We start from the raw sequence: 18,844 nt of genomic DNA, 5'->3' as shown, positions 1-18,844 counted from the left end.
CAGCTGTTTTGGTTTGTATTTGTATTTCTCTTTTGAGGTAAAGGTGAGGTCCCATTTTCTTTTCGTCCTTTCCCATCATTAAGAGATAAGATCAGATAGACTTTATTAATCCCACACTGGGGAAATTCCTGTGCTAGCAGCTCAAAAGAAAAAAAATATAGACACACATCAGAATAACACAAATACACATTAAGTAGACAGGAGAAAAAATATACATGAAGTAGGGTTGCACGATATTGACAAAATGTGATATTGCGCTATCAATATTAATTTCGGTATTTTTAAACATATGCAAAATTACAAAAGTTATGGGAAAACGCATCAACATAGATTCATAACAAATTAAAAGTTTTCGTACAACACAAGGTTTATTTCAACTGACTAAATAACATGAACATGAATAAATAAGGACCACATGCTTATTTCACAAATAAGAGGAAAGTTTTATTTTGATTCAGTGGTGGTTTGCAGTTTTACCGGGCGTGAAACAAAGCCAGACTAGAGCGCTGCTTACTGTGCTCCATGGCTGCAACACAACAAACCGGAAACCAAAAGTTGCGCATGTTAAATTTGGAACCGATGATCGGATTTGAAACCAAATTCTCGATTCCAACAAAGAAACGATTTCGATGGAATCGTAATTTTTGGAACGATTCCAAGTAGGAATCGGTTCTCGATGCCCAATCCTAGGGCTAGCCCTCTTCTCCATCATTCATACATGGATGGATGGATAATGTCCTGGTTTTGAATTGCTATTTATGTTCAGTTATATTCCAGACTGACATAACTGCTCTACTGGTTTGTCTGTCTTGTGCCAGTTGGGAGCATCGTTTTGCCAGGGAATGTCATCCCCCTGACCTACTACGGCCGCTCATGCAGTCTACAGGTCGAGACCATAAGAGGGGAGGACGGAGTCACCCTCCACAGACCAGCTCCTCCCCCAGGACTGGGCCCTGACACGGACGAGTCCTGCGTGATGACCTCCATGCTGGACTCCACGTCCGCTGACCTCTCCCTGCAGCTCAGCTTGCTCACCGTGGATGACAACAGCGCTGACGGGGCACCAAGCACGCCCGGAGAGCCGGGTCCTGCAGCCAGCACCCCGCGCCGACCAGCCCACCTGCCTTCTCTCTCCTCACCCGCTGCTCCTTGCACCCCATCCTGCAACTCCCAGAATCCTCCTGCAGAGACAGCAGAGGATGCCGTCAGTCTGGAGGGCTCCCTAAGCTCAGAGCAGGCAGAGAAAACCCCCACAGCTCCCCCTGGTGGCGCACTGGGTACTGACACCTTCTACTGCCTGTCCTGCTCCACTAAAGTCAGTTTCCGAGACAGAGCAGGGCAGGAGAATGCAGATGCAGAAGCCAAAAGGTCAAAGGTCAAATACAGCATGATTGGCGGGCTCAGCAGCCAGTTGGATGTCATCAGAGAGACCATTGAGCTTCCTCTGAAACACCCCGAGTTGTTCTCCAACTATGGTAGGTCAGACAGCACAACGCTGTTCCACATGCATTAGACTTTTTAAAAAAGTGTTGAGAAACTAGGGCTTAATTTTAACATGAAAACTCAAAGATCTAATGGTTCTCTATGCAGGGATCCCACCGCCGCGAGGGGTGCTTCTGTATGGCCCCCCGGGCACAGGAAAGACTATGATTGGACGAGCCATAGCCAATGAGGTTGGAGCTCACATGACGGTGATCAACGGCCCCGAGATCATGAGCAAGTACGGTCATATTGCTCAAAACTTTGCCAGGATTTTTCCTGCAAAAAGAGGTTTTAGCCAGCCCCAAAGGAAAATCAGCAGCACCAAAATGATAAGCATTGAGAATAAAGATAGCAATTCAGATCCTCTCTAAATGTGTTTAAGAGCAATTTACCAAACAACCATGGAACAAGCAGAACATCAACTTGAATATGAGCGCTGATCTCCGTTTCATCTCTAGATTCAGGCTGTACTGGACTCTCCCGGTGATTCATTTGAATACATAATCTTTCTTTTTTTGATAATTGTGGTTTTATGTACTCAAGCATAATATACATTTGTGTGTATCAAATTGTCAGACATAACAGAACCATGCATAGATTTCTTCAAATAAGATAGCACAGACTCATTGCCTTTACTGTACGCGGACCGAGCATGCTTACTGCCGTGCGTAGTACTGCCCCCCCCAAAGGCAGGAAAAACCCTGTTTGCAACACTTTTCTGTCCCGAAATAATATATCAGGGGGATTTTATTATCTGTGGACAACAGTATTATAATGCACACAGCCCTACACGTGATCTGAACTCCTAATTCAATTGTAGAGTGGTTTAATGTACTTTAATAAAAATGTTGTTTCATGTCTTTGCAGATTCTACGGGGAAACAGAAGCAAGGCTGAGGCAGATATTTACTGAAGCGTCTCAGAGGTAAACTTGAATCCAGCTGACCGTGCCCTTAAATTTCCATCATCGCCACTATTTTTTGGTTTTCTGTATATGCAAGACACTGGATGTTTTCTTTTTGCTGGCATTTTGTATTCTTTATTGGTAATACATGTAATTTGTTACATTTTTAGTCATTTTTCCTGTGCAATAGAAAAGCACTCAAAATAAAGCCGTCAAACAGTGCAGTAAGTAAAACATGTATGTGCTTACAGGGTAAAGTCAAACATCAAGCTCATTTATTGAACAGAACTAATGAAATGTGATTCATCATTTAAAGCACTGGGTCTTAAAGTCATTATCAGCTTGTGATGTTGGTTCTTACAGTCTTGTGAGCATCATGTAGAGCGTTGGTGTACAACATTTCTCCCACTTTCACTTGATTTACAGACAACCTGCGATAATCTTTATTGATGAGCTGGACGCTTTGTGCCCAAAGCGAGAGGGAGCGCAGAATGAGGTGGAGAAACGAGTCGTTGCTTCTCTTCTGACTCTGATGGATGGGATTGGTTCAGTAAGTGTCCTTTTTACCCTTTGTCCCTCCATGAATCAAATAATGAATGAATGAATGAATGAATGAAGAAATTTATTTCAGACATATCAAAATAATCCAAACAAAACATTACACAAAAATAAAAACAAAAACCAACATAGACATGTCTGAAAAGGAGTAGGAGGAAGTATACACTTATTTAATCCTACCCCTTTTCCATAACTCAATAAATTATTGTAATTGTTATTTAATTTAACACATATTTACGTCGTATTCACAATTATCTTATTATATATAATCTATATATCTACTATACATTTAAACACACATAAATACATACAAATACACCTACACCTACACACACACACACACACACACACACACACACACACACACGTCAAAGAACCTATATATTGCAGCTGTTAATGCCCTCCTTCTATATAATCTTTAAAAATCATTGCTTTGTAAATTTTTTTTATGTTTGGACATTGCTTTAGTTCTGTGCACAGACCATTCCACAATTTCACACCACTGATTGTAATGCACTGGCTTTTTATAGTCGTGCGAACAGCTCGAACCTTTAATTTAAATGTATCCCTTAAATTATAACATCATCTCCATCACAAGTTCCCAAAGTCCACGGCATCGATTTTTGGAACTGTCCAAAACCCAATGATTCTATTAAAGAAATACAAAGAAGACTACAAAAAATCATTCTGAAAATAGTTGCACGTTCATTTGTTTTGTCAGTCAACTAATCAATACATTATTAATTATACACGGTATTATGATAGCCGCTTCTTTCTGTGTCCTTTTTTCATTCTCTGGCCAGCACTTTAAGCACGAAATGAACAGCTGCATGTCTTTATTCCTTATTCCATCAACAATCAGTATCATTATTGCGAGCTTTACATTGACCAGTGCATGTTCGGCATACACATGACTTAAGAATATATGGCTCTTTGCAGCAGAACGTGGCTCTGTCAGGGAATGGCCTCATTGGAAATGCAGATTGTCATGCAGAAACCATCTCTGCATGCTGGACGCCCTTCAGACACTGTGGGTTGTCTCTGGGGTGTTGTTTGTCCTCTGTAGCGCTCTGTCCGTACCTGATGAGAAAAAAGATGATTTTCCCCCCCCACACACACACCCAGTGGGAGCCTGGGAAACAGATCACCTAAGGTTGCCAATGACCTGCCAATTTGGCATAACTTTATCAGCAAGGCACATGAGCCCAGTCAGAAAAGAGCCTTCATTCGGATTGGTGATATTACACAGATACACCTACGCCCTGCCTGCTCCCCGCTCCGTTTGTTTTCCAGACCAGATGATCCAAGGCCATCAGCACTGATTGGTTTGTGGAATGTGGATAAAGCACTTCCTGCTCCTCAGCATTCTTGCTTGCACTGTAATTTATTTGTGTTTCAATTCTCCCTGCGGTGTTGAAAGGTGAAAAAAAAGAAGAATTCTCATCTTGCAGGCAGACCACCCCGAGAAACACAGGACTGACAGTTTAGCATCAGAACGGAGGTCAAATATTCTCTGAGGCTCTGCTTATGAAAACCGACTGGATAGCAAATGCATGGTCAGGAAGTTAAATACAGGGCTGTTTTACTAGAAAGTGGATATTGATGACTAAAAGCAACAATTTGCATGTAATTCCTGGTCCACATCTTAGCCAGCACCGCAGATTTGGCACTGGTAGTTTGAAATGTACCCGTCCGCATCCATCATGATTGTTATTTCTACACTTTTGATAGTTTTTAAAAGCAGCCCCATAGTTACCACAGCTGTGTGAGTGGACCAACACACTTCAACTTCAATGGGTTTTCACTGGAAAAAGAACGTAAGTAAAGTTCCCAGTGGTACTGTGTCGCCTGGAGTAACATAAGCACCACTGAAATATTTACATGTATATTGACTTCTTTCTTAAAAAAATACACATTTATAGGCGTCCTGATGGCCAGGTGGTTTAGACATTCCATATAAATGCAATGTTCCCACTGTGATTCCAGACAAGACTGATTTCTCCTCTTTTCCTGTCCTTCCAGGAGGGTCACTCAGGTCAGTTGTTGGTCCTGGGAGCCACAAACCGGCCCCATGCCCTCGACCCCGCCCTGCGCCGACCAGGGCGCTTTGACAAGGAGCTGGAGGTGGGTACTACCACACACTGTAGTGGAATTGGATGGTAAAAAGACCGCCCTGCATCAGATATGTTTTCAGCTTATTCCTGTGTTATAGCCCACCAGCAGCCATGTATGTTCATTCAACACGTTTGCTTATCGTGAATCGGTTTGCTTGAAAAGAATGACCAGTGCTTAAAATGTCAACATTTGAGGGTATTTGCTATTGGTCCGTATAATCATTCATAACAATGATCGCACTGCACTGCGTCTCTGCAAAGTCTCTTGAACTACTCCATCTGTTCATGGTTTGGGGGTCCCTCAAGGTGCCTTTGAGGGCTCTGTCACAATTACTTTAAGTGTAAATGAAACTTTCTATACTACAATTCATTGTTCTATTGATTTCATGATGGCAGGTGGGAGTTCCTAGTGCTGCAGAGCGCGCAGATATTTTGCAAAAGCAGCTGAACTTTTTACCGTGCACAGCCACCACCGAGGAGGTGACGCAGCTGGCCGACGCCGCTCATGGATACGTAGGAGCAGACCTTGCAGCTGTTTGCAAAGAAGCAGGCAAGTAAACACTGTCCTACTGTCATGTGGAAAGTCAAATGCTTAGGAACTGAAAAGAAACGACACATTTTCGAGTCGTAGTTCTCCTGATGGCTCATGACAGTCTGAATGTGGTCTGCAGCGTATTCAAATGTATCTTCCCCTTCTCTTCTCTCCTGTGCCACATGGTGTACGAAATGGGGCCAATTATAGATTGTAACAAAGTCATTAACTTATATCATAAAAATGCCACTTGAACCAAAAACATCCACAGCTACAGTTGTGCTGTTCTTTGCATTGATTTCCTCTTCCCGAAACCAACATAATTTGGGAAACCAAAACAAAGTCGCACATGCCAGCTGGCCCAAAAATGCTCACCATCTTTTAGCAGTTTGGGTTGCCTCGTGGGCTCAGGCATCCAATCAACAAACAAATAGCATACGGACAACAGTTTGTTATTGAGCTTTAGATACATTTGACTCCACCTCTGTTTGCCCAAACCACAATTCCTAGTGACTTAGTGCTTTCTAAATTACTTTTTAACAATTTGTTTTAGATGTTTTCTTGGAATGTCTGACATGCCTGCAGCCACTTTTGAACACAGAGGCTAAATCATCCTTTGATATTTGCCAAAGAGGAAGCTGTGAGTTACTGTGGTATTCAGATCCCAGTGAGAGAAACCACAGAAACCACCACTTGTTGTGAAATTCCTTTGCCCCCTCACCCCTAATGCCACAAACCAATCCACCTCACATCCTGAGGACAAGCATATTTGGCTTATGTACTGTATGTGGGGATCTGAATGTGCTTGATTGTGGGTGTGTGTGGGATTGTACGAGCACATGCACATTTGTTTTTGTGTGTGTGTGTGTGTGTGTGTGACCCCGTATGCCTCCTGGGTGGTCCCAACGCCTGGGGTACGTGGCGTATTGCATTTCCAGCTGAGGAGGGAGCTGGGGCTGCTGTGCGGAAGCACTCCGGCGAAGAGCGTGATTTACTGTCCGCAAAGGGCCAGACGTGACTGGCAGTGTTTTCTGAGAAACCTCCTCACGCACCGGAGGGAGACAACAACCTCCCCAACCCCGTTTGACTCTGCTAACTTCCCTCAAAGTCTCCAAACCCAAATCACTAAACAAACACAGGCCCTCGCAAGTATGCCAAAGTCGAACTAAGAGATTCAGAATGAATTTAATGCTTTATTTCTTTATGCCGGCTCCTTCATTCTGAAGATAAAGTATGAAATACAAACTGAGGTGAAATAGAATACAAATACAGCTATAAAGGCCTCAGAGCAGTGTGTCAGATCTCCTGGCAACCATGCGTAATGCCATTGGAGGTTCCCCTCAAAGTCTCTGGTTTTATGCAAACGATAAATATCTATCTAGCAAATTAGCAAGCAGTTCTGACATTTACCTTTTTATCTTAGCTATTTGGCTAACTATCTTAGCTGTATCTACCATAGCCTTTAGCGTTCACTCAAAAAACAAACGGCACATATCTGTCGATGTAGGCTACAAGGTGACGAGACATCTGAACAGTTTATATTCAACAGTGAATATTCTGATACATTATGCAGCTCTTCTCTGCCACAGAAACTAGCTATAGTTGTGGCAGTACTGTGATTATCTAGCTAAAAAGGTATTTTAGTAAAATATGCCTTTTCTTTATTTCTAGTGCTAATTCAACACATAACATGGCGCTGTAAATGGACTAAAACAGTTGCAGCTCTATTTGTCAGTTAGTCAGTTGTTTATTACATGCACCTGTTTGTATGGTTTATCTGCTGTGTTTACATGAGTGAAAAAGCAATGTCATGTGTTAGCACTTTAGACGATAGAATTTGTAACCATAGTGTTGTTTTGTTATGGTGTTAAACAATAATGAGCAGGAAATTGAAATATAATTGCTAGATAGGTACAAGATACCTTTTATTGTCACTGTACAAGTACAATTACATTTTTGGAGCAAGTCTGTATAATGTAGATGCCTAATTAAGAGTAGAAAAGGTCCTTGTCATTAAAGAATAACAATATTAAAAGTATAACACTGAGTATAAGATACAAAAAATATAAAATAAGATAAATATAGCGAGATAAATACTGTACATACACATTTAATATTCAACGTCACTCATGGGTAAGGATCCACCCTCACCCAGCCCCCATACTACCACACATTGTTTAAATCCGCATAAACAAACACACACACACACACACACACACACACACACACACACACACACACACACACACACACACACTCTTATGCACAAGTTGATATCTGTTTTTTCCTTCTTTGCTTTCATTGAAAGGAACAAAAGCCAAAGAAGCACAAAAACACATCGAGTAGGAACTGCAGTTGTTTCCTTCTGCTGCTCAGGTAACAATGAGCTGCTGGGGGAACGTACGCTCCGACCCACCGCTTCCTGAAAAATAAAAATGGGGGGACAATATAGCGACGGCTGCAACACGCTTGGGTCACGCACAAGATCCCCACCTTGCACAGCTGCAGAGAAGCATCCATGCACACATACACACTTATGACTTCGATTTTAGACACACACACACACACACACACACACACACACACACACACACACACACACACACACACACGAAGCATTGCCTGCCACTGCCTTTAGTACAATACCAACCTGCTTATAAATCCGAGAGTAAGACTATTTAAACCAATACCTCATCTCTGGAGAAAGGCAGAGGCAAGGATGACCAGCCAAGTGGCTTGATTTTCTGTATCTGCGTTTTTACTTGTGTGTAGCACTTTGTGAGCATGTCTGTGTGTGCATTAAGAATAGATTGGAAATGTTGATGTCATTCAGGAAGTTTTTGTTTGTCCAGTCTGAGTTGTACCAAGTCCCAGAAACAACTTCTTGACGACAGATGCGTTATATAATCAGCACTTAATTACAGTTAATCACGGATCGGCCAGTTTGGTATGTAATGTAATGCACACTCATACCAGATCTATTAAAGTCTGTTTCATTCACATCTCCTCAAATCCCCTTTAAGCCTCCACTGAGCACACGAATTATTAAGCAAATCTGTGCTTTACATCATGTGAACTGACTGAGGGAACCCAGGTTGAACGCCGTGATCCTTTTAATGAAAAGTAGGATTTTAAAAGCTGAAGAGAAAAGAACAGGAATGCGTTTGACTTTTCGAAAGCCCCATCCGGTTTACGCCTACATTTTCTCGCAAAATACATTTAAAATTGTTGCTGTAAAACTAAATTACAAATTTCTGGAGAAAAAAAATCCAAATTTAGGTCAGAGGTTACTGACCATTGATTGAATGTTGTGTATTTTTTTCCCCTAAAAGAGAAACAGATCGGTGACAAATGAAAGGAAACCCCAAAAGGAAGTAAAGTCAATTTAAGTGTTCCTTTTTAGTTATAGTGTCACATCAGAAGTTTTGTCAGGACACTTTACAGATAACTATAATAATTGCCCCAAGAGCAAGCATTTTGGTGCTTCATGTAGTGTTTTGGTGCTAGTGGTAGAGAATGATCTCATGAAGCCAAGGAAGTTCCACATGTTCAGCTGGGTTGAGACTGAACCATTCAGTGACCCCTCTCTCCCTGTATATATTGATTGCATTGCTCATTTATTCAGGTTATTCCTTTAATATGCCACCTGTCTCTGTTTGTCATTGGCATGCATTTACATTCATTCTAGCAAATAACATTAACCATCTAAAAAGCAACGATTGTTGAAGTCTAAAACATAAACATACTTTTGTGTATTAAGTATATTTGTTTCCATATTTCCTACGCGCAATCCTTTCATGACCCACCAAAACATTCTTGTATTGTTTACTTTTTCTGTTTTTTGGAGTCTAGAAGAGGTAATTTTCTCCCGTATTTGACATATTAGTGAAAAACAAAGAAAAGAAAAAAAGAATACATTTGTGTAGCAGTGTTGTTTGTTATTCTTCTTAACTATTTACATAATGTTGCAGCCTGAAACCCCCAGTTTGTGATCCACTGTGCAAGATACCCTCGGAATTCAAGTCACTTTTTGATGGTCTGATAATATTTGATGACTAGTTGCTGTAGAAAAACAGTGTTTGCAGCCCAATGACATAGTTAAGTACAAGCTGCTGAATTACAGTACAAGTATCTCAAAACTCAATTCAAATGCATCATTCGATTCCCTCATTGCTTCACTGCACACTGCTGCAGGAGGAGAGGTCAGACCAACAATAGCTGAACTGGAGTAACCTTAATTGAGGACCTCTACTGGGCACATGTTATATTGCTGGGGAGGTAAACAGCTAAGCTCAGCTGTATGCAGTGAATGCAATGTGAGCACAGTGAGATGGATAAAAGCCACTCATGGCCTACTCAGCTGTACTGTAGAGCAGGGGTCTTCAATGTTTTTTAAGCCAAGGACCCCTTAACTGAAAGAAAGATGGAGCTGGAACCCCCTACTACATATAGTGTATAAAATGAAGTTATAATATACTGGACCTACAATAGCGTGTATGGTGGCCTAAAGTCTTTATAAATACCTTTTTTGCATAGAATACTAAGCTATTAAAATAGCCTAATAATTGTTGGCATGATTTTATATATCAAGTTTAAATGTTAAACATACCTGTGGCACAGGAAATCCTTAGGATGAACTGTATCTGTGGATGGCCTTAGTGACCACTTTACCTATAGGCCAGTAAGCAGTGGGGACTTATATTTGCTAATAATATGTTGGATTCATCATAAGACTTTTTTAATTTTTGAAAAGAAACAATAATTTGAAGGCCCCCCTGCATTGACTCTGAGGACCCCCTAGGGGTCCCGGACCCCCTGTTGAAGATCCCTGCTGTAGCGAGATGTAGTGTTTAAGTATCGTTATTTTGGCTTTCTGACTTTGGAATCAATACGATTTTACAAGTTTACTACTCAAGCTCCTTGCAGAACTAAAGCACATGTCTCTGTAAATCTCTTTTTAGTTTGTGTAGCTGACCTTCTATCAGACTCACTCCTCTGAACTTCATCTGTCTCAGTTACTATGTCTGAAGTGGACATGGCTTTCATCATGGTTTCTTGCAGTTTGACAGATTTATGTACACATTAAGATGATCTGCTGGACTGTGTTAGTCACAGCAGAAAAATGTACAGCCTGCACGCCAGTAACTCTATTTATAAACCTTATGGACAGCATTGCGGTTGTATCTGATGTAGCTCCTTGTCACGTCATTCTGACTGGCCTTTAAGTCAGACGTGTGTCAGCACTCACGCTGTTACTGGACCTAGATAGAGCCATTGCAGAAGTCTTGTTTTATTGTTTGTTCGCTGCAGAACTCCAGTACCGCAGTCAATTACAAACAAGTACTAAAACTCTTACTACACTTAGTATTCATTTAATATTGAACTTTAGTAGTTAATGGTTCTTTTTGTGGCATTTTTCCTCATCCAAATTAAGAGTCTAATGATACAGCAAAGAATGTAAAGCGCTCTGAGACAACTTTGTGATTCTTGGTTATATAAATGAAACCGACTTGAATTAATCCAGTGGACTGTCTGATGCAGATATACAAATCTAATTGCTATAAAATAATGTTTTATCGTCATATTTAAGCAACCAAAATCAGCATAAGAGCATAGCAAAGACAAATCTCTTGGTTTGGTGCCATCATTTCACTGAACCTGTGTGCTTTATATCTTCATAGAATGACAAAAAAACTTGTCTGTACATAGAACTAACCTTTAAAAAGAAAAAGGCCCTTTTAAAATCACTCTTTAGCGGAATTGACCACAGCTCCTGTACATGCCGAGGCCCTAACGTGCGACAAGAAGTCACAAATAGACGCCGCCTCCTTGTAGCAGTCCCAAGCCATAAAGGTTAAGAAGATCCATTGTGTTAGAATTTGCAGATTCAGAGCAGTTTAGAACATTTTATGAATGACAAAGCCACAGTATAGAGGAAGAAGAAGAAACGGGCAAAGTAGGTGATTCAAACGATAAAGAGAGAGCCAACAGAAGGTGTTGTATTTATATTTTTGATCTCTGAAGAGATTTCCTCCGATATAACCACATAGGTGGAGATTTCTTCTGATCTCACTTCCCCAAACGTTAGATTGACCCTGTTCCCAGCTTAACACAGATTATACAAACAACACAAACCGCTCTTCATAATGAATCCCTCCAGGTGTTTTGTGTGGTATTGGAAGCTACCATGTGGTCTCGTGGAGCCTCGCAGACTCTGGGCGTCGCTCTGTCGTCCTGTCGGCGTTCTGCTGATCCCGGTGCGAGCAGATGACTCATTTCCACAGTCTAAACACTGCAAATTGTGTGTGTGAGGGCGCACGTTTGTTCGAGTGTGTATGCGTGTGCGTGCTTGTTTGGTTTGTGCCACATCCGGACACACTGTTTACAAGCTTCTCTAAACAGGGGAAGCCCACTGGAACAAAAAGGGCCAGTAAAATTGATTATGCGGAATAAGAAACACACAACTCTGCACTTTGTCAGCTGAAAGCTTTTTGGTTTGCCTCTTATTTGACGGCAAAGATCAGGCTCAATATTTAACATCCACTTCTCCAGCTTAGACTGAACGGCCTAAATGATTTAGTCGGTAATTGTGCAAAGTGATTTGGCTAACACACTTCAATCCTCTAAAGCTAAATACTTACTTCACTGAGTGGAAACAAGGAAGAAAAGAGGCGGCAAAAATGAGCTTTGTGTGTTTGACATAAATTCTGCAGTAGAGGACCAAATGGGCCAAACACTGCTGATGCTCGCTGATGTTTACAGCGGCAGCATTGCCTTATAAAGGGCCTTTTCTAACTCGTTTGTCCTTTTAAAGACATGTCAGGAATTTCAGAACAAGTCACATAAAAATCAGTCGGATCAATATGTGAAGTTTATTTGAGGCCTCTGTTTATAAAATCTGGAAATGTGCTGCTTGTACTCCTTAACCCCAGCACTTACCTTTACCCAGTGACAGCTGTGTGTGTGTGTGTGTGTGTGTGTGTGTGTGTGTGTGTTTGTTCTGTATGTGTATTCCTGCACATGTTTTCCGCATGCTTGCAGTGTGTTAGGACGTGTCTTTGTCTTTGTCATCTCTGTGTTCATTCATTTGTGCACTTTAAGAGCACATATTATTGCGGTGTTTCAGCTCCGGGAACAGATGTTGGGTATTGTAAATACAGGTGCAAAGAGTGTTCCGGAAGCCCTGACGAGTAATGAAAACGTTCCTGCGGTTTTGTAATGGTGTAATGCCCAAAGTATTTCACAATTCATCTGAGGACAGCATCACAGGAGAGCTCTCGGCTCAAGATTGTGGGTGTTGGATGCAGCACTACACAATGCAACATAACGCTACACACAGTCCTGATTCTTCCCCGTTGAAATGTGGAATGCACTGTTGAAGTGCAGATGGGACTTCTTTTGACACACCTTACTGGACTCTGTGGGTGATGATCTGCTGTCTCTGACAATGGAGCTTTGTGGGCATTTTGCTTTTGAAGTCTTACACTGGAAACTACTTAACCTCTGTGCACCTCCTACCTCATTTTGTTTCTTCCTCCCTGGTAGTTGAGGGCAAGTCTCAGACATTTCACTGAGTTTACTTACAGTTGCATGACTGAAACTACATGATAAGCTGCACAGTGCACATAATGCAGTGCAATGTCCCATAGTGTTTTGTATACCCATGGAATGAGGAGCTTTAGTGTGGTTTATAGCCTGGCCGATACTGGATTCTTTTAGGCCAATATCAGTGTTTTAGAGTTTTTTAACATAAGCACATAATAGGTGCTGCAAAGACTATTTTGATAATCGGTTTGAGTCATGTTTTTATGAAAAAGAAGAAATTCTCTGATTCCAGCTTCTTAAATTTGAATATTTTCAAGTTTCTTTTCTCCTCTATGACAGTGAACTGAACATCTTTGAGTTGTGGACAAAACGAGACATTTGAGGACGCCATCTTGAGCTATGGCAAACACTAATTGTCATTTTTCACCATTTTCTGGCATTTTTATAGCAAACAACAAACAACTAATTGAGTAATCGACTATGAAAATAATCGTTAGTTGCAGCCCTACACATAATCAACAAATATATTTATTAATGATAATGACAAACTAATGGAAACATACCTTTGGTATTTTTCTACTGTTACTTATCTGCTGACATACATTCCGATACATGGTGCATGCTGACATCCCATTTACTGAAACTGCTCTGTGCTGTGCCATCTTTTGTTTCCCAGTTTTTTTCTTTAAAGTCCCCCCCCCATATTATGCTTATTTTCAGGTTCATACTTGTATTTTGGGTTTCTACTAGAACATGTTTACATGCTTCAATGTTCAAAAAACACAAACAATAATAAACAATAAACAAATATTTGTCTCATACTGTCTGTCTGAATATACCCGTATACTCTGTCTGAAACCCTCCGTTTTAGTGCCTGTCTCCTGAAGCCCCCCTCCCGAAAAAGCCCAATCTGCTCTGATTGGTCAGCGTTTAGGGGCCCTCCGCATATGCACTCTCGGCGTCTCTGCATCGTCATTGCTGCCGGAAAATGACTATTACTGCACTGTAGATGCACTTTCATATATATATATATATATATATATATATATATATATATATATATATATATATAGTATAGTTGTGATGTGACATCACAACCTTACAGAAGTGCTGACGGCTCATATAAAGGCACCGTTTCTGAATACAGGCTGTGTGCATTTCTCTGTGGATTGCGCATATTGATACTTTCACAGTATTTATACAGCACTGCTAAAATACTTGGACCGGCCTTGATCCCGATCCTGAACTTGGTCCAGATTCTGAGGAACAGCTTGGGATGTCCAGTATGCGCTCCCTCTGTTGTAGTGTTTTGTATTCAGGGGTTTGATTCTTTAGTAGAGAGGGGGACAATTTGGCACAAGGTTCAGTGGAGGTGACCCCCGAAGAGAAGGCCTTGATTTCGGGGAAGGTCTGTTTGGACCTACATAATTAAGACCAGTCCTGTTTAAAAACCACAAATAACCGCTCTTCTCCCTGGCCAGCTTCAACTCTGTGAAATGAGTTCTTCCCTCTCTTCCATACCTAGTTTAGGCCCTGGTGTGATGTTTTGCAAATGTGCATTCTTGGACATCAGGGGGCCCCTTTTTCTCTCAATTCCCACTAGATCTCTGGCAAATTTGAAGCATTCTGGAAAGGAGTGCAAAAAAGCAGAAGAAGAAAATTAGTCCACATAAGGTTCAGATTAAATTGTGTTGTGTTGCCTTTTTTTCCCCCTCCTCCCTTCCCATCGGATGTTTTCATAACTAAACCAAATGTGTGCTTGGAGTCAGCCAAGAGCAGTCAGGAGACAGAGAATCCCTAAAGCAAAATGTTAAAGTCACATCATTGAATCAAGTTTCCTCTGCCCTCCGGGTGTCCAGGCTGGACTCCAAGCTCTGAGGCTTATAAACCCCATTTCTCTTCTGGTCGGGCTGTTTCTCTGCGAGGCTTTTCATTAATGCTGAAAAAGTGCTAGATTGACTCTAGACAGTTTCAGATAATTCTTAGTAAAACATTTATTAAACATTTGTCAGCTGCATTTTTTTTTTTGTTTTGTTCCCAGGGCTTGTGTGCAGCCATACTACTGAGTAGATCATTTGAACTAGCTGTCAGTCTCTGCTTACTGCTATACATTATCATCCAAATTTAGGTGCGGGTTTGAGGATTGAAATCTAGAAATAAAACTTTTTCAGAAATGTAGCGTCTGCAGGACCTCCAAATTTATTATGGAAAAAAGCAAAACTTTTACTCTGATAAAATATCAAACCTATCCATGCTAATGAGTTGCATGGGTTTTTGTGGATGTATAGTTTTTTCTTTCTTCTTTGGTCTTCTTCATGTTAAGTACACAGCGGTCTCTCGCTCTCAGGTTTTCTCCCCTGTTCAATCATCCTCTCAGCCCTGACTGAAGCTGAGGCCCTCCACCTTCACAGGGCAGGCAGCTGATGGTTTGGGGTTAGTGCATATGGTGTTGTGGCTGCTGCTCCTCATCTCCCTCCTCACCCCAGCTCCCTTCCACATCCTGTCCTGTCTTGCCGTGTCCCTTCCACCCGGACCAGATGTTTTTGTGCAGTCTAAGCCACACCGGTCTGAAGCTTTAACGCAGATGAAGAGCTGAAGCGGCAGCCAGGTGGAATGATGGGTTGACCTCTGGGGATCGAGGGTGAGAAGGAGGGTGGGTGGACAGGGATGGAGAGTGAAAGAGCTAGAAGAGACATCATACACCAGGAGGCTGGGACTGGGGAACACATTGACCTCAGCTTGGCGTGCTTGCAGAAGACAAACGTGCTCACATCAATTGTGTTTCTCCTTCTCCTCTACTTGTCTGTCTGTCTGTCGGACGAGTCCTGGAAAATATAAACAGGATACTGTCTGATCGTAAATCCCCTCTTGTCTGCTCCTTGGCCCCCTGCCCTGGCCCACGTGCGTTACCCTCCAGCCCTCGCCAACCCATCTCCCTACCAGACCCCCCTCCCACCCCCCTCCCTCTTTTAGGTCAGAAGAGGAAGCCAACATTTTCTGTGTGTGCGTCTGTTTGCACATGTGCATCGGAAATGATTGTGTGTCTAATATACTGTTACCCAACTCTTGGGTTGGAAATGTGGTTCTGGGCTGGTTTTGTAACTACTAGTCATTGTCCACATTTAGTGTGTAATCCACTCAGAGAAGACCTGTCCTCCCACCTGTAGGGGTTAAATCTGCACAGCTGGATGCAAGCCGACGCACACATGGTGTTTTCTGCATTGTCGCAGTTCTACTTTTCTCACACATTCTTCTCTGCCTATTAAGTAATGATTGCATGCAATATTGCAACCAGCAAACCCTGTTTTTCTGTAATGTAAATTGGAGGAAATTGCAAGCAGAAAAAGACCGAAAATATTCCCTGTGTAGTTGACTGATTCTCTCTGTGAATTTGCAAATGTTTGCATACTGTTGCATACTTCTATCATAACCAGTATTTCAGGCTTTTGCTTGATTTTGGAAAAGTCAAAAACTTCTTTTGGAAAAGAACAAAACTTAAATCTGAAATAACAATCCTATGCTGAGGACAAGCTGCAGAATAAGGTCCTCAATCAATCTTCATTTCCTCTCTGGCAGTGATAACAACTCAAGTGGTTGTTGAAACAGAAGTCCTATGACAGGAAGGTCATTGATTTAAATCTTCTGACTGACAGTGAAAGACTAGAAGGAGAAAAGGATGTTCCTGCAGCAATGCTTACATGGCTTGTTTGAGCAAGGCACTTGACCACAACTGCCTGGTGTCCAACAATAGGAGACAAAGAAGCTTTTCCGGGCAGATCCCCAGTGACAGAGGGTGAACTGTAGCCGAATAAAGTTGGGAAGTCAGAGGAGCCACTGCCTTACTTTAAATGGTATCCTTAATATTCCTCCACATACAACACTGGAATCTCCTGGATGATATTGAGCATACTATAGGTTTGCATATGGCCATCGCCTAATTGTAACTTGATTTCTGAGGAATTGTGCATCACTAATAAACCTAACCTAACAAGGAAGAATAAACTTGTTAAGCAATTTAGAGCTGTAGCACAATGCTATGTAATTGGTATGAAACACTTCTAGCCATTGACTTGCTAAGTTCATCCATTATTTGCCCAGAATCCAAAAGTGAACTTATTTAAACAGCTGTCAGGATCTGTCAAGTGTGTGGCGAGGCTTGGACCCAAATGCAGTCAAGACAGAGCAGTGCTTCAGTTCAAAGATTTAATTAGGCAATGGGTACAACAAAAAGTGTCCTGAAGAAACAGGAAAAATATCTCGAGGATACAAAAAACAGGAACACGGAACAAAACAGGAACGCCGAACATAACATACCAGACCAGAGAAACCACGACACGATAGTACTCGACACAACAGAACAGCACGCAACAAAATACAATGATCCGACAAGAGACAAAGACAGAACAGGAACTAAATACATCAGGTAATAGGTGCTTTCCGACCAGATAGTACTTGTACTTTTTAGAGGAAAAGTACACTTCTAAGCAGTTTAAGAACTACTCTCCCCCAAAATCTTTTTTTTCCGTTTGCATTCCCACTGGCCAAGTGGCCATAGGAACTGGTAGGAGGGGTAAGGGAGTGACGCAAGCACGGCAACGGTCTTTATAGCATCGTCACTAGACCTTAGCGCCACATACAACAACAAAGCAGCATGGAGGAGGCCGTACATGGCCAGCAGTGCCTGCACCTCCACATCAGTCCACTTTTCTGAGTTCCGCATTCCGTCCATTTTCGTAGTAATTCATGTAATGTTTTGCTCAACACAGACGGGGCTTTATTATACTCGGAACAGACCCCGCCTCTGCCTGCTGCTGCGCTGTGGACGTGTGTGTGTGTGTGTGTGTGTGTGTGTGTGTGTGTGTGTGTGCGTGTGTGTGCGTGTGTGCGTGTGTCTGTGTGCGTGACTGTGTGTGTGTGTGACGGCCGGCGAGCCGCAGGACACGCTTGTGGAGTTTAACTCCGAAAAGACAGTTAACCACAGGTTCCCGTTAATCTTATGATGGACATGTGTTGTGATATTTAAACAAACGAACCTTCAACGGCAAAATAAAAGCCTCTTATTTACGAGAGCGGTCTGAGAGACCTCCAGCTCACAGCGAGGTGTCTGAGCATGACTGGCCGAGCAACGAGCTAGCGGCCGGGGCAGGCGCCTGCTGGCTGTCGCCTCACTTCATGTGGTGAGGTTCTCAACTCCGAAAACTTTGAAGCAAATTGTCAATTCGGCATCAATTTTCGCAAGACTGCCTATATTCGAAATTTAAACAGTTAATTTCTCGCCTAAAACATTGTCATAATGTGAATTTAATGATGAATAAGATGGTGAAAATTGTTAAAAATGTCCCGTTGTTGCTCTGACTGCAAGTTCTGAGTTGGCAGTGGGCGTGACTTATAAGTTCGACCAATCAAGTACACCTAGGAAAAGGGAAAAGACCCTGCTCTGAAGTAGGAGCTAAAAAAGTACGCTACTGTGGCCAGAGGAACTTAAAAATCCCCAAATTTTTCCTGTCGGAACACGACGAAAAAAGTGTTCCAGGAACATTTAGTTCTAAGAACTGCAAAAATCCCTCCGGTCGGAAAGCCCCTAATGAACACTAACGAGGGACAGGTGATACAACAGGTGGAACAAATCAGGGTGGGGCAGAACAATCAAAAAGGCGGGAAACAAACAAAGACAGGAAGTAAGCTAGACAAGACAAGGGAGACAAGACAG

The 18,844-nt window shown here is 42.0% G+C and overlaps 1 protein-coding gene across 3 annotated transcripts in view; it reads left to right on the top strand.

The window, feature by feature from the left end:
• Nucleotides 1-18,844, top strand: part of afg2a (AAA ATPase AFG2A) — a 146,600-nt gene that overhangs the window by 25,308 nt on the left and 102,448 nt on the right. For all 3 annotated transcript variants that reach the window (XM_078260061.1, XM_078260059.1, XM_078260060.1), the window contains exons 5-10: nucleotides 819-1,475; nucleotides 1,591-1,720; nucleotides 2,350-2,406; nucleotides 2,812-2,935; nucleotides 4,966-5,067; nucleotides 5,454-5,607. In XM_078260061.1, the coding sequence (XP_078116187.1) occupies nucleotides 819-1,475; nucleotides 1,591-1,720; nucleotides 2,350-2,406; nucleotides 2,812-2,935; nucleotides 4,966-5,067; nucleotides 5,454-5,607 (1,224 nt within the window). The remainder of the gene's footprint in view (nucleotides 1-818; nucleotides 1,476-1,590; nucleotides 1,721-2,349; nucleotides 2,407-2,811; nucleotides 2,936-4,965; nucleotides 5,068-5,453; nucleotides 5,608-18,844) is intronic.

The sequence above is a fragment of the Sander vitreus genome, chromosome 10 (genome assembly GCF_031162955.1).
Source record: "Sander vitreus isolate 19-12246 chromosome 10, sanVit1, whole genome shotgun sequence".
In the NCBI taxonomy this organism is placed as follows: Eukaryota; Metazoa; Chordata; class Actinopteri; order Perciformes; family Percidae; genus Sander; species Sander vitreus.
This window is presented reverse-complemented; position numbering and strand designations above follow the sequence as displayed.